General features: G+C 43.6%; 1 protein-coding gene across 1 annotated transcript in view; it reads left to right on the top strand.

Moving 5' to 3' along the window:
• The window catches only part of CPA2 (carboxypeptidase A2), a 44876-nt gene that overhangs the window by 25012 nt on the left and 7816 nt on the right, over positions 1 to 12048 (top strand). Inside the window, exons 2-8 of the mRNA XM_037019519.2 lie at positions 3456 to 3537; positions 4184 to 4318; positions 4865 to 4960; positions 6554 to 6655; positions 8557 to 8655; positions 9939 to 10049; positions 11175 to 11265. Coding sequence (XP_036875414.2) covers positions 3456 to 3537; positions 4184 to 4318; positions 4865 to 4960; positions 6554 to 6655; positions 8557 to 8655; positions 9939 to 10049; positions 11175 to 11265 — 716 coding nt within the window. The remainder of the gene's footprint in view (positions 1 to 3455; positions 3538 to 4183; positions 4319 to 4864; positions 4961 to 6553; positions 6656 to 8556; positions 8656 to 9938; positions 10050 to 11174; positions 11266 to 12048) is intronic.

The following is a 12048-nucleotide window of genomic DNA, read 5'->3' as shown; positions in this document are numbered from 1 at the left end:
TCCCGCTCTCAGCAGGTATAAACTCCTTTGCTTGGACTTCAAGGCCCACCCTACCGAGCCCTTCTCATATTTTACCTCTTCCCCCAACCCCCAGGGGCAAGTCTGCCTGAGTGGGGAAGTTTCCTCCCTAACTCAGCCATGGGCCATGAGTTTTCCCAGCTCTCTACCTTTCTCATGTTTCCCTGCCGTCAGTACTCCAGGCTCTCCTCAGCAAGTCCTACCTGCCCCAAGACTTTTAAAGAAGCGTTTAATGATACTCCCAAGTATGCTGTTTGAATTCACCTGACCACTGTTTACTTGCTAGGGTGCTAGGAACATAAATTATGGCCTTGGTCTCTTGGTTTCTGTCTTCTCCCCAACACCCAAAAGAATGAAAAACCAAGTTAATTCAGGAGTTTTTAAATTCAGAAACACCATATATACACCTTTTTGCCTTCAATTAGGTACTTGAGATTTGTAACCCAGGGACTTAAAATGCGTGCAGATGAAGAATTGGACACTCAGAAGACAGATGTCTGTGGCTCACTCTTGCTAGGCTGAATATGTGTGTGAATGACTAAAATGCACTGAAGTATGATTCCTAAAAATAGGGTAGGTGTAGCTTCCTCTCTTGCAGTGAAGAATAAAGTCAGATGAATACAGATCTATGTTTATAGACAAAGAACACCTTTGTTTAAAAAAACCTTTGTTTAAAAATCAACATGTACGATATGGTCTAATCTCAAAGAAAAGTTCTAAAATGTAGAAAGAAATTTGGGAAGATATATACCAACTGGTTTTATTTGGGTGGAGGAATTATTGGTGATTAAATAAAACACTTCCTTTTTATCCAAACTTTCTATAACAAGCAATTTCAATGTCATAATCAGAAAGACATTTTCATTTTGGGAAAAAGCACAGAAACAGGAAGATCAATTTGGTTCAAATGCAGACAGATCACTTTAGAAACAGTCCAAAATTGAATATTAAAAGGCCTTCTGTTTTGTTTTAATATGGAGTGAGAACTGGAGTGAGCCACGTCTTCAGGGAGATTCAGCAGATGTGGACTGAGTGATTGCAGTGTTTCAGGATAAACATTATAAAAATAAACAAATGAGCAAACTAATGGAATGTGATAGACAGGATGTCTGAGTAATTACTATAAATGCTGTGCCCCACCCCCCTTTTTTTTGGTCGGAGACCCAGAAAGGACTTTAACCTCTAGGTCTATTAATCTGACTTCTGTGTGGTCAGAGTTAGTGACACTTTTATGTCCTAAGTCCTAAATACATGATGTGCCCTTGGTACGCTCTAGCCGTTTTTTCTTTCCATCAAAGTTTGTTATCTCATTGAAGGAATGGAAAATGTATGGATTGGTGATATCACACAGGTGGGTGATGACAACCTTGAGAATTTGACATGCAGGTGGGAATTTTACCATGTGGGAATTCACTTGAGTTCTTACACTGCCAACATATCAGCCTCAGCTGTGGGCCCTATAAATTAAGTTCAGGAGTGACAGTGAATTCTGGACTCTGGAAAGACCATTAACCATGAAGTTGATCCTGTTTTTTGGTGCCCTTTTTGGGCCTATCTACTGTCGAGAAACATTTATTGGGTAAGTTATGCTTTCTGGTGCCTGTTTGAATTTTCTTACCTGATTCATGGAGTTTCTTGCTGGATTGTTGCCAAATAATGGATGCAAATGTTCAGCATTTTCAGAGAAGTTTCTTGGATTTGGAGAGGGGTTAGTGGGAATGATAGGAATGAGTGATCAGAAATAGAGATGAATGGCATTTAAGAGAAAAAACAAAAGTGAAAGCTAAACACGTCTCTCTCTGTCCTTGCTCATTTCCCCCTCTGATCTCTGATGATCACAATGTAGGGGTGACAGACATCAGAGAAAATAAAGCTGCCTGGTCATCTGTCTCTGGGCCATTCAGTCTGTGATGCGTTACTGTCCCACCTCCTCCTCCCTCCCTTTCTGGGCTTCCTCCTCCACAGCAGCCCTCGTCCTCCCCTTATTTAGGTGTAGTGCGCAGGCAGTGGAATCTCATGAAGTGGGGGGACCAGGCTGTAGATTTCAGCCCAAATCCATCTCTCGTGCCTTTGTAGGGTTCTTCTTTGCTCCAAAGGACTTTGCTTCCAAGATTTTATGAAAGATGTAGGCAGCATTTCTTGAATGTTCCAGGAAATTAACGAAGTACTCAAACAGATTTGGCCCCCCAAAAGTGGGTCAACTAAATTTGGGAGTCAGAGGATTAAACAAATTGTAGGATTTCTAGGTACTTTTACTGAATGGGTGTGCATTGTAACACTAGGAGAGGGTATCTGGATTGCTGCATCTATCCAATTTTTTGGCTCATCAAACTCTTCCCCGTCCTTATTTACCTATTATTATGCTGAGCAACTCAAAGGGTTACTGTTCCTTCGAACACACACCAAGAAATATTAGCCTCCTGTATTACTTTCCCCAGTGCCTTCCCATTTTAAAGGAAGGCTCCTGGCGTCTGTGCATTAGCGAAAAGGAATGAGACTCAACTGGAAGACTTTTCAGACCATCTGTGGCAAGTAGCTACCTGGAGGCAGGAGAGCCTTGAAGATCTCACAGTCTATCACTTACATATTCACTAGAGTTCACTGGAAATTGCATGGCTCTTGGTTCAGAAGACCTGGGTTCTGGTCCCTGTATATGGATCTTTGTACCAATCCCTTCCCCACTGCACAAATGAGCAGGGCAGTGACTTGGGAAATGAGCCTAGTTGGAGAAAGAGATGGAGGAGAAACCTGTTACCAAGGAAGGCCTGTAAGAATCTAGCTCCAGTATCTAACTTTTTTCTAAAGATATGAGTTTGCTTGTTTTGCAACTTCCCTTTCTTGCTAAAGTGACCTTGACATCCCTAATTCCTCATTGTGTGTGTGTGTGTGTGTAGAGAGGGAAGCATTATCATGATTTTTCTGGGTCCCAATTGTCCCTAGCCATATCCTAACTTTGGGCCACATGAACGGGGTTTGGAGATAGAACTCTGATTCATTTCAGTTAATAACAACAGAAAACCCTGTAGGTCTGCCTATACGTGAATTTGATTCCTTTTCCAAGCACTGAAGTAATTATTCTACCCCTTTTTAAAACTTATTTCTGAAAAACAGGAACAGACAAGTTTTAAAAGCTAATGTTTTATGAGCAGCAGGTGTAATCTGAAAAATAATCATTAGCTAGAGGAGAGGTAACTTTAATGGCAAGCTTCCTGCTAGGAGCAGGTACACCTCTTAATTATCATTTAGATAACATTTCCTTGGGGGAAGTGAAGCCATTCTATCAACTCCTCATTCTGGGGATATGGTCAGTGTACTACTTATTAGTTTCTTGATGGCTGCATTAACCCCTTACATGCAGAGGCTAACAGGAGTGGAAAACAAGAGGAAACTGTCCAGGTTTTGCTTTTGAGGTCATTTCTGTGCTTATCATTATTTAGAGACCAAGTTCTTGAGATCATACCAAGGAATGAAGAACAAATACAAAATCTGGTGGACTTGGAGGCTGAAGAACATCTTCAGGTATTTGTCCTTGAGGGGGTTTCCGTTTCCCACAGTGGCTACTCCACAGTTAGATGCAATGACTGAGATGGCCTACTCTGGACTCTATCTTGTCTTCTCTGACATAGCATGGAATGCTAACTCATGGAGCCGGGATGCAAAACACCTGAGCTCAGGTCCCAACTATGTGACGTTAGGCAAGTCACCTGCCTTCCCTGTGTTTCATTTTCCAACTTAATAAAATAAGGATAAATATGTCATTCTTCTGTCCCTCAGGCTTGTGAGAATGAAGAGAGAGAGAATGTGAAAGTTACTTGGAAAAATGTTGAACACTTTTAATGCATTATTACCCTTCTAAAATAATTTACATTATTAATAGTTATGAAATGAATTGGAACACTTGAATGTCAACTGTTAAAAAAAACTATCATTTAAAAAAATCGGTGCCTTCTGCTAATTTTAATATCTAACTGTAGGAGGGACAAACACTACAACACATATGCCCATGCCTGGATATTTAAAAGCCCTTTTTGCAGTCATAGTGATTCCACAATGGTTGTGGGCTGGAGGTAAAATAGATATGAATTGATTTCTTAAATCTGTCCATGCTGGGCTGTTCATTTCCCTGAATGACTTACTTATTGCCTTGGCTTTTTATCCCTTTCAGCTTGATTTCTGGAAATCATACACCATCCCAGGGGAAACAGTCCATGTCCGAGTTCCCTTTGTCAATGTTCAGGCAGTCAAAGTTTTCTTGGAGTCCCTGGGAATTGCTTATTCCATCATGATTGAAGATGTTCAGGTAATTAGCCCACATGCCACATGGTCTGAATGTCTGTCCTCTTTTGTCCTTGGTGCCCTATGCCAGGGAAGGGACCTGTGGGTGCCCCTGGGGCCTTCCTGCAGTCTGGGCGCCCCCTGCAGAGTGTGTAGGAGGCACTGCCCCTCTCCCTTGTGCATCTGGAGCAAGTAGAAAGGGCAAAAGAGAGTCTCTGGCATGAAATATAAAAGGGTGTTAGTCAAAGTAGGTAAATGTAAGATGTTATTCGTTTAGTTTTTATTGGGAGGCTACCTCAAGCTCTGGGTTCCCAGAAAGGTAGGATGAGCCATAAGACAACTATAGGATCGACTGTCATTCTGGATATGCAGCATCTGGCTGGCTGCAAGTCCTGTATTTAATGCCCTGTCCCCTTTCAGGGTGCTGCCGGCATATGGGAAAGGCATGACCCCAAAGCCTACAGGACAGGAAGATGCTTTGGATTGGGGACCTCAGTGTCACCATTTCCTTACAATTGTAGATCCAAATGCATTGCTATCAACTAATCATAGCATGATTGGCTTATCTTAGGTTCTGTTGGACAAAGAGAAGGAAGAAATGTTATTTAATCAGAGAAGAGAACGGAATGGCAACTTCAACTTTGAGGCTTATCACACCTTGCAAGAGGTAGGTTTTCAAATGAATAGCAGAGAAATGGGCAATTCTCTCTAATGACAAGGCCTATATTTCCACTTGGCGATTTAATGTAAATCATTTTCATATTATTTCCCAATGTCTCCCAATTTCCCTAGGATTCACAGCCAGTATCAGTGTCACTGCCTTAAGGCAGGACCCGAAAGACCACCTGCCTTCCCAGCAGCCATCCTGTTATTTGGAAGTGCCTGGGAGTCTTACCTAAGCACACAGCCAGCCTCTCCCGCTCATGCTCTCCCCTCACCGCCCTCTTACTGACTTCTGACCTGTCCTGCCTACGAAGCCATTTGTGGGCTGTGCATTTTGGCTCCCATTGATAACAGAATCAGGGGACACCTTGACACCTCTAACTTGCAGCCAAGTGTGGAGTCTCCCAGGCTGACCTGTGCTCCCAGACCTCACGGTAGCAAAGTCTTGGGCAGTCTCTGCTGTCTTTCCTGAGTTTTGTTGATGTGAAGAAAGCTCCCTCCCTCCACCCAGGTCACATGCTGCCACGGGCAAGTGCAGCCTTTGGTGACACAGAACCTTTTTGCGGGTCCACAGGGGTCTATTTGCACTAACTGATTTGGAGTTGGGGATGTTAAGGAGAGAGGGGGAAGTAGGAAAGTGCCTGAGAGGAAGTAGCTGGCCGGCGCTAATTCCCAAGTCAACAATTCTAAAACAAATTTCCCCCCTTATTTATTTGGTGGCAAAACCTGCTGACTTGACCTAAACTCATTTGGGGGCAAAATCTGACCTGAACTGCCTTGCTAGTCATTTGCGTCAGCGCCAGAAATATTCATGTGATTGATATGGAGCAATGCTATGTGTAATACAATATATGCTTCCTGCTGCCTTTCTAAAATACAAAAAAAAAAAAAAATCATTTGAAGTATGGATGGTCCCTGAGGTTTCCGGTAAGGGAGTGTGGACCAGTACTGAGACTATGGGAGAAAAAGGAGTGAAGTGAAGAAAACAGGATGCACGCTCTCTCCTGTGCCTGGCCTGACAAATTGGTGTCTGTGGCCAACGGAGAGCAAATGCTGGCAACGGCTGGAGGAGCCGTTTTCTCGCCGTTCACTCTCCAGACGCGCCTAGACGTGTCTCAGTCCCAGCATTGCACGCAGCTTGGAGGCCCCGGCTGCACAGAATTTCAATCAGCCTCGCAAACAGGAGCCGGTGAGGGAAGAGCCTCCGCGGCACGCAGGCCCCCAGGTGCCGGCCGAACTCGCCGCGCTGCGTCTGGACTGCCTGCCTCTTAAACTGCCATCACTTGTGTTCCTCCGCTAGCGAGAAGCAGCGGGGACGTTCCACCTCAGAGCTGGGCTGGGGAAAGCCCGGCACAAGCCAGAGAAGGGCCATTTTGTTTAAGTCCCAAACTGCAAGGAGCCGACTCCGCGGCCGCAAAATGGCGTCCCCCTTGCGGCCCCTGCAGGCGCCCAGTGCCCCGGCCTCCCCTGGCTGGGGGTCGGGCTCCCCAAGCCCACAGCCCCTGCCGCGCTGCCCTCGCCCTTGCCGGCTGGGAGGGGACCGGAGGACAGAGGAAAGTCGTCACGGATGTCTTTTCATTTATCTTAAACATTTCAGATCGCCCAAGAAATGGATAACCTCGTTGCTCAACACCCTGGGCTAGTGAGCAAAGTGAATATTGGCTATTCTTTCGAAAACCGGCCCATGGACGTGCTCAAGGTACACAGGCGCGCGGCGGCTTTTCCTGCCGGCGCTTCCAGACCGCGCCCCCGCCCCCCCGCGGGCCGTCGATCCGGGCTCTGCCGGCCAGCGGTTCCCGCACGCCTCCTCCCCGCCGTCCAGCCGGTCCCCGCGGGTTTGCGGCACCCCCTCCCCACTCCGCCCCCTACCCCCCCAGCCTGTTCGCTCTCCCTGCGCGAGCTGACGCAGGTCTGCAGGGGTGGATTAATGTTCTCATCTCGGCGGATTTTCGCGGAGCCGGAGGCGAACTCCAGTCGGAAGGGAGGGGTGGAGGGTGTCGGGGAGCTGGGGGAGCGTGTGGGCCCCGGGGAAGCAGAGGGGACTGGGGACGCATTCTGTAATTAGTCAAGGTAGGAGTTCTGTGCTTTTTCCCTCCTCCTCTTTACTTTTTATTTTTTAACCAAGAGATTGAAAAAACAATGACAAAAACCAAAGCGCACCAAGCCCTTGCCTGAATCGCCTTTGAAAAGCAAGAATTCGCGCAGCGCGCCTAAGGATCACGGGGAACTTGGGCGCAAAGGCATTACATGCCCAAAAACGAAGGCAGTGTTTAGGTGCTAAGTGAGAAATGTTAGGGTTTTATTCCAACCTGTCACCTCTAACAGTTTTGGTGCTGATAATTTCAAGCTTTTCACCTTGTCCCCCAAAAGAGTGAAAGTTACTTCTCCGGATTTCCTAGAAAGAGTTTGTTAAGACAGAGAGAGAGAGAAAAAAAAAAGAATGCCACAACTCCCAGCTAAATTTGGAAATGTATGGCTGAGAACCAACCGACTCTTTGGGACAGATGGATTTCTGCAGAACGTTTTTCTCAAAGAAGCCTGAGGGGGTGTTGTTTGCCTCCTTCATGCCACCGTGGTACATTTGCTAATATTTACTACCTTCCTTCCTTTTTACTCCTTCTTTCCTGTTTCTCCTACAACTGGGGCAGGAAACTGCAGTTCTCCCCGTTGGATTTTCCCGGCCTTCCCTTCTCCAAAGTGGTTGTGGAGAATGTCAGGTGTTTCAGAAAGTTCCCCAGTTTTTACATTTGAGCCCTTTGGAGGAAAAGGCACGAAACGCTTTCGACTAATCTTAAAACCCATGAAATGTAATTTTTAGCAAGGATTTGCATTTCTCATTTACCTTATCTGCTATGTTTAGAATGCGACACAGAGATAGAAGTTGATGGTGCAAAAATTATCTTTTTCTTCCCATTTACTGATCCAATTGGCAAAGCCACTGTTCCAAATAAAACTGAGTCACTTGGATCATAAAATTTAAACCCTGAAAAGCACCTCTAGAGCCTATCGTCCTGTTCTTAATGAAGAACTCAAAAGGTTATCACAAGTATTAACTACAGAAATAACCTAAGCGCTGCAAAAATTGTAAAGTAGAATAACAACAACAACAGAAAGAGAAAAATACCCCCATATTCTTGATTCTACAACTGGAATAATAGCTACTAAACAATTTGTTATTTATCTCTTTTCTTCTTTGCTCTATTCTTCCCTCTCTGCCTTTTTCTCATGGCTACACACACAATCACACACACACACACCAGCCTTTAAAAAAATTTAAAATGCATCATACTATTTTGTAAACTGTTTTTAAAATTCACAACATAAGATGAACAGTTTTCATGTCATTGCATTGTCTAATGATTTTTTACAAACATCAGAGAAAAAGTCTATGCTTCTCTGTTAGCCTGCATTTAAACTTATATTAAAGAAAGGGCCAAAAAAAATCACATTAAATGAGAAGGGTTAATCCACAGCATTGTCTCCCTCCTTCTCCTATCAATCATGTCAAATACAGAAAGGGATAGACTAGGCCCCAGAAAAAAGGAGGCACGAGGGTCCTGCAGCAGTGGTGCTGTTCACATTTCCACGCTTGTTTTGCAGTTCAGCACTGGTGGAGACAAGCCGGCCATCTGGCTGGACGCTGGGATTCATGCTCGTGAGTGGGTTACACAAGCTACTGCACTGTGGACAGCAAATAAGGTCATTTTGCCTAAAATCCCTCCATTATTTTGTCTTTCTGGGGTCAGGCCCCACTTAACCCATAACTGTCCCTTTGGTCCTGACAACTGATGCTTTCATCCCAAGCAGACCCATTCAACCTTTTTTGGTTATGTTCCCCCAGCACGCTAGCTCTCCCTCCAGGCCTGCCCCTGGCCACTGTGTGCTCTGTTAAATGACACAGTGAGCCAGAAGAGATTGAGATGGTGGCAAGTAAGGACCCCAGGAGTCAGATTTCAGCATAAGAACAGACGAGAGAAAAATTGCCCTGCTGCCTGGAGCTCTGAGGGCTGAGACATGATGTGCTAGAAATCTGTATAATCATGAAAGGAGCTTAGATGGAAAATACAAACAAGTGATAAAAGAGTATACTTTGACCTACAGATCCAAAGTGAAATTAGTCAAGGGTTTTGGGGTGATTCTGAGAATTTTTCATATGTGATTTTGAAGTCAGAATGTAGGAATACCTCTCTCCCACATGTTCACTGGAATTAGAGTTAGGACACCAGGCTGGATATGACCTGGTCTGGTATTAAGTAATTCTAAAATGACATGCTATAAATCAGAATGTTAATTCAGGAGCAAAGGAAATCATTCCACATCAGATCATTCAAGCATGTGCAACCCTGTGCATACTGACTGGTACATTTTTCCCTTCAATTAAAATGCAGTTACCTTTAGGGTATTATGAAATGGATATTTAACAGTTGAATAATAATGCCTTAGGATGGCTGAGCACAGGAAATGAATAAATTTTAATCCAGCAGAAACTTCAACGCTACTGCAAATGATCACAAGGAGAAATTTAATTCCCCAAATGGAATTTAACCAGTTCTCTGTATCTTTAGAAAAGTTTCAGCATACTTAAGTAATCTGATGTTGGTCCTAAGTACTTTTGGAAAGCTAGCCTGTGTGGTGATTAAGGAAAAGGGAAAAAATGTCTTTGCTTCATACGTCCCTGTAAATCACATAAACCCATTGCAAGATGCCTCACCAGGATTAACAGGAGGAATTCTGCTCTTGAGAGAAGTGATACCTGATTTTTATTTAATACAAGTTAATTATTCTGACTGGAAATAAATGTATGGGCAGTGAGATATTAAGCACACTAACACTGCAGGAGATTAGGCTGTAGTCCTGGGAGACTCACTGACCAGCACTGATATTTCATGTTTGGAAAAAATACATTGCCTTAATATTCTAGTCTGTGGTCCCTGATGAAAGGTGAGTATGAGGTTCACATACATGTCATTGTTTCTGCTCAGATTGCCTCTGATTATGGAAATGATCCATCCATCACTTCCATTTTGGACACCATGGATATCTTCCTGCTGCCTGTCACAAATCCCGATGGATATGTGTTTTCTCAAACCCAAGTAAGCCTGGATTTTTCCATCCTTCAACAAAAATCTGGGGAGATGTGTAGGAACTTCAAAAAGAAAATAAAAGTAATTTTTCTGCCATTGATTTACCTTAAATGGAATGCCCAATCTCTCAGTAGTGCCATCAATTGAGGCATATAGCGGAGTTTATAATCATTTCTTATTCCAACACACGATTTCTTTACATATTGCTCGGTCAGAGCGCATTTCAGTTGTTAGGCTGGGCTGTTAGAACTCAGTGTTCACCGTGAGTCACCTAGGAGATTTGTTCCAATTATCTCTGCTTTTTTGTGTAGGATTGATAGAAAAGAGGAGGCAGATGTTACTTGCTGACAATTAGATTGCAGTAGGATTTAGGTAGGCAGTACAATGCATCTGCATTTTACTTACAATCTGTAGGAAAAATCCTCTGTAATATCACTGAAAGGAATTTTGTAGTTTATTTTTTCCTTTAAAATCTCATTATAAAAAACCATTGTGGCAACTATGACCCCACGTATATTCAAAATGAATCAAAGTTTCAGGTTCATTTTTGGAGAGAGCGGAATACGGTAGCGTTTTTCAATGTGTGTTCAAAAGCAACTCATACAAATACTAGTATTCATCTCATGAGATACCCTATGAATAAAGGATCCCACGGTCAAGTTTGGGACATACCACCCACTGTATCCCTCTCTTGGAGCTTCATAAAAAAATATTAAAGGTTTAAAAAGCCCTTAGAAGTTCTGAAGTTAAATCAGCCAGTTTAGCACTGTATCTTCCCAAAATATAGAACCCACGCTCTCTCCCCACTTTTTTGTTTTTGTTTTTTGTTGTTAACACTTAATGGAATGGTCAGCTCTATGGAATATGGTTTGGCAGGTATTCGAGGAGAGGGGGGATGGTCTGTTTACCTTCTGCCTCTGTGAGATGGCAGAGAAGCTCCAACCAGAACCCTGTCCAAGGACTATTGGACTTGTTTTTGGGCAAGGGAAATTAGTGCAGTTCTAAAGGGACCTTCCTGGAGGGAGCAAGGGAAATTAACACAATTCTAAAGGGACTGTCTCATCAAGCTTGAATGATTGTCTTTCTTTCTTTTTTTTTTTTTTCCCCATTATCTTTTTCGGTGGAATTTTGAAGAATCGTATGTGGCGGAAGACCCGGTCTAAGGTCTCTGGAAGTCTCTGTGTTGGTGTTGATCCTAACCGGAACTGGGATGCAGGTTTTGGAGGTGAGCACAGGGAGGGACACGTCCTCAAGGATGGTCAGTCGTTGTCTGGTCAACTAGTTATTTTGCATAGCTCTGCTATGCTGTCCGTCTGCTAAGCCCATTCAGGATTGAAGCCATTTAAAAATCTATTTGAAAAACTCTTACTAAATTCCCTTCACAAGCACAGTGCTGTCACAGAGCTCTGAGCAGCATTTAATATATTTTGTCTCACATTTTGGTTTTCCCACAAACTGTAGCCTAGCTCGCCTTCTGAGCTTCCAGGGTAAGACTGCGCAGTGGCAGGAGGCCTCAGGAAGCCCTGAACCAACCACTAGAGGGGGTTAGGATCTATTCAGAGGAGAAGCATTACATCATCTATGGATGCTTCGAGAATGAAATCTAAAAAGAAGTACAAGATTAAGAAATTGATTTTCAAAATACTTTTAAAAAGAAAATATTAGCTTGCTGCACTGGCTTTGTTGACTTGTAGCTCTTAGTTTGGGGGCTCAGTGGCAGGCTCATTGGGGGGCTCCTTTATGCTTTCAGGCACCAGTTAAAAACCCTTGTTCCTCTAATTACAGAATTGAAATTTGGTTTTTCCTCACTGGGTATGACAATGTAAGTTTAGAAACTGTTTTTCTCACTGTAGTTTTCCTAATACTGAGCACAGTTGTCTGGAACATAGAAGGTAATCACTAAATATTTGTAAGACAAATGAAATAATGAGTTATTGAACCAAGAAAGGACACACTAGGGAATTGTGACAGGATATGGATGAATGGCAACTTCATCCATCACTCTTGC

This window comes from Manis javanica, chromosome 6 (genome assembly GCF_040802235.1).
Source record: "Manis javanica isolate MJ-LG chromosome 6, MJ_LKY, whole genome shotgun sequence".
Taxonomy (NCBI): Eukaryota; Metazoa; Chordata; class Mammalia; order Pholidota; family Manidae; genus Manis; species Manis javanica.
Note: the sequence above shows the minus strand (reverse complement) of the source record. Positions and strands in the feature narration are given on the sequence as shown.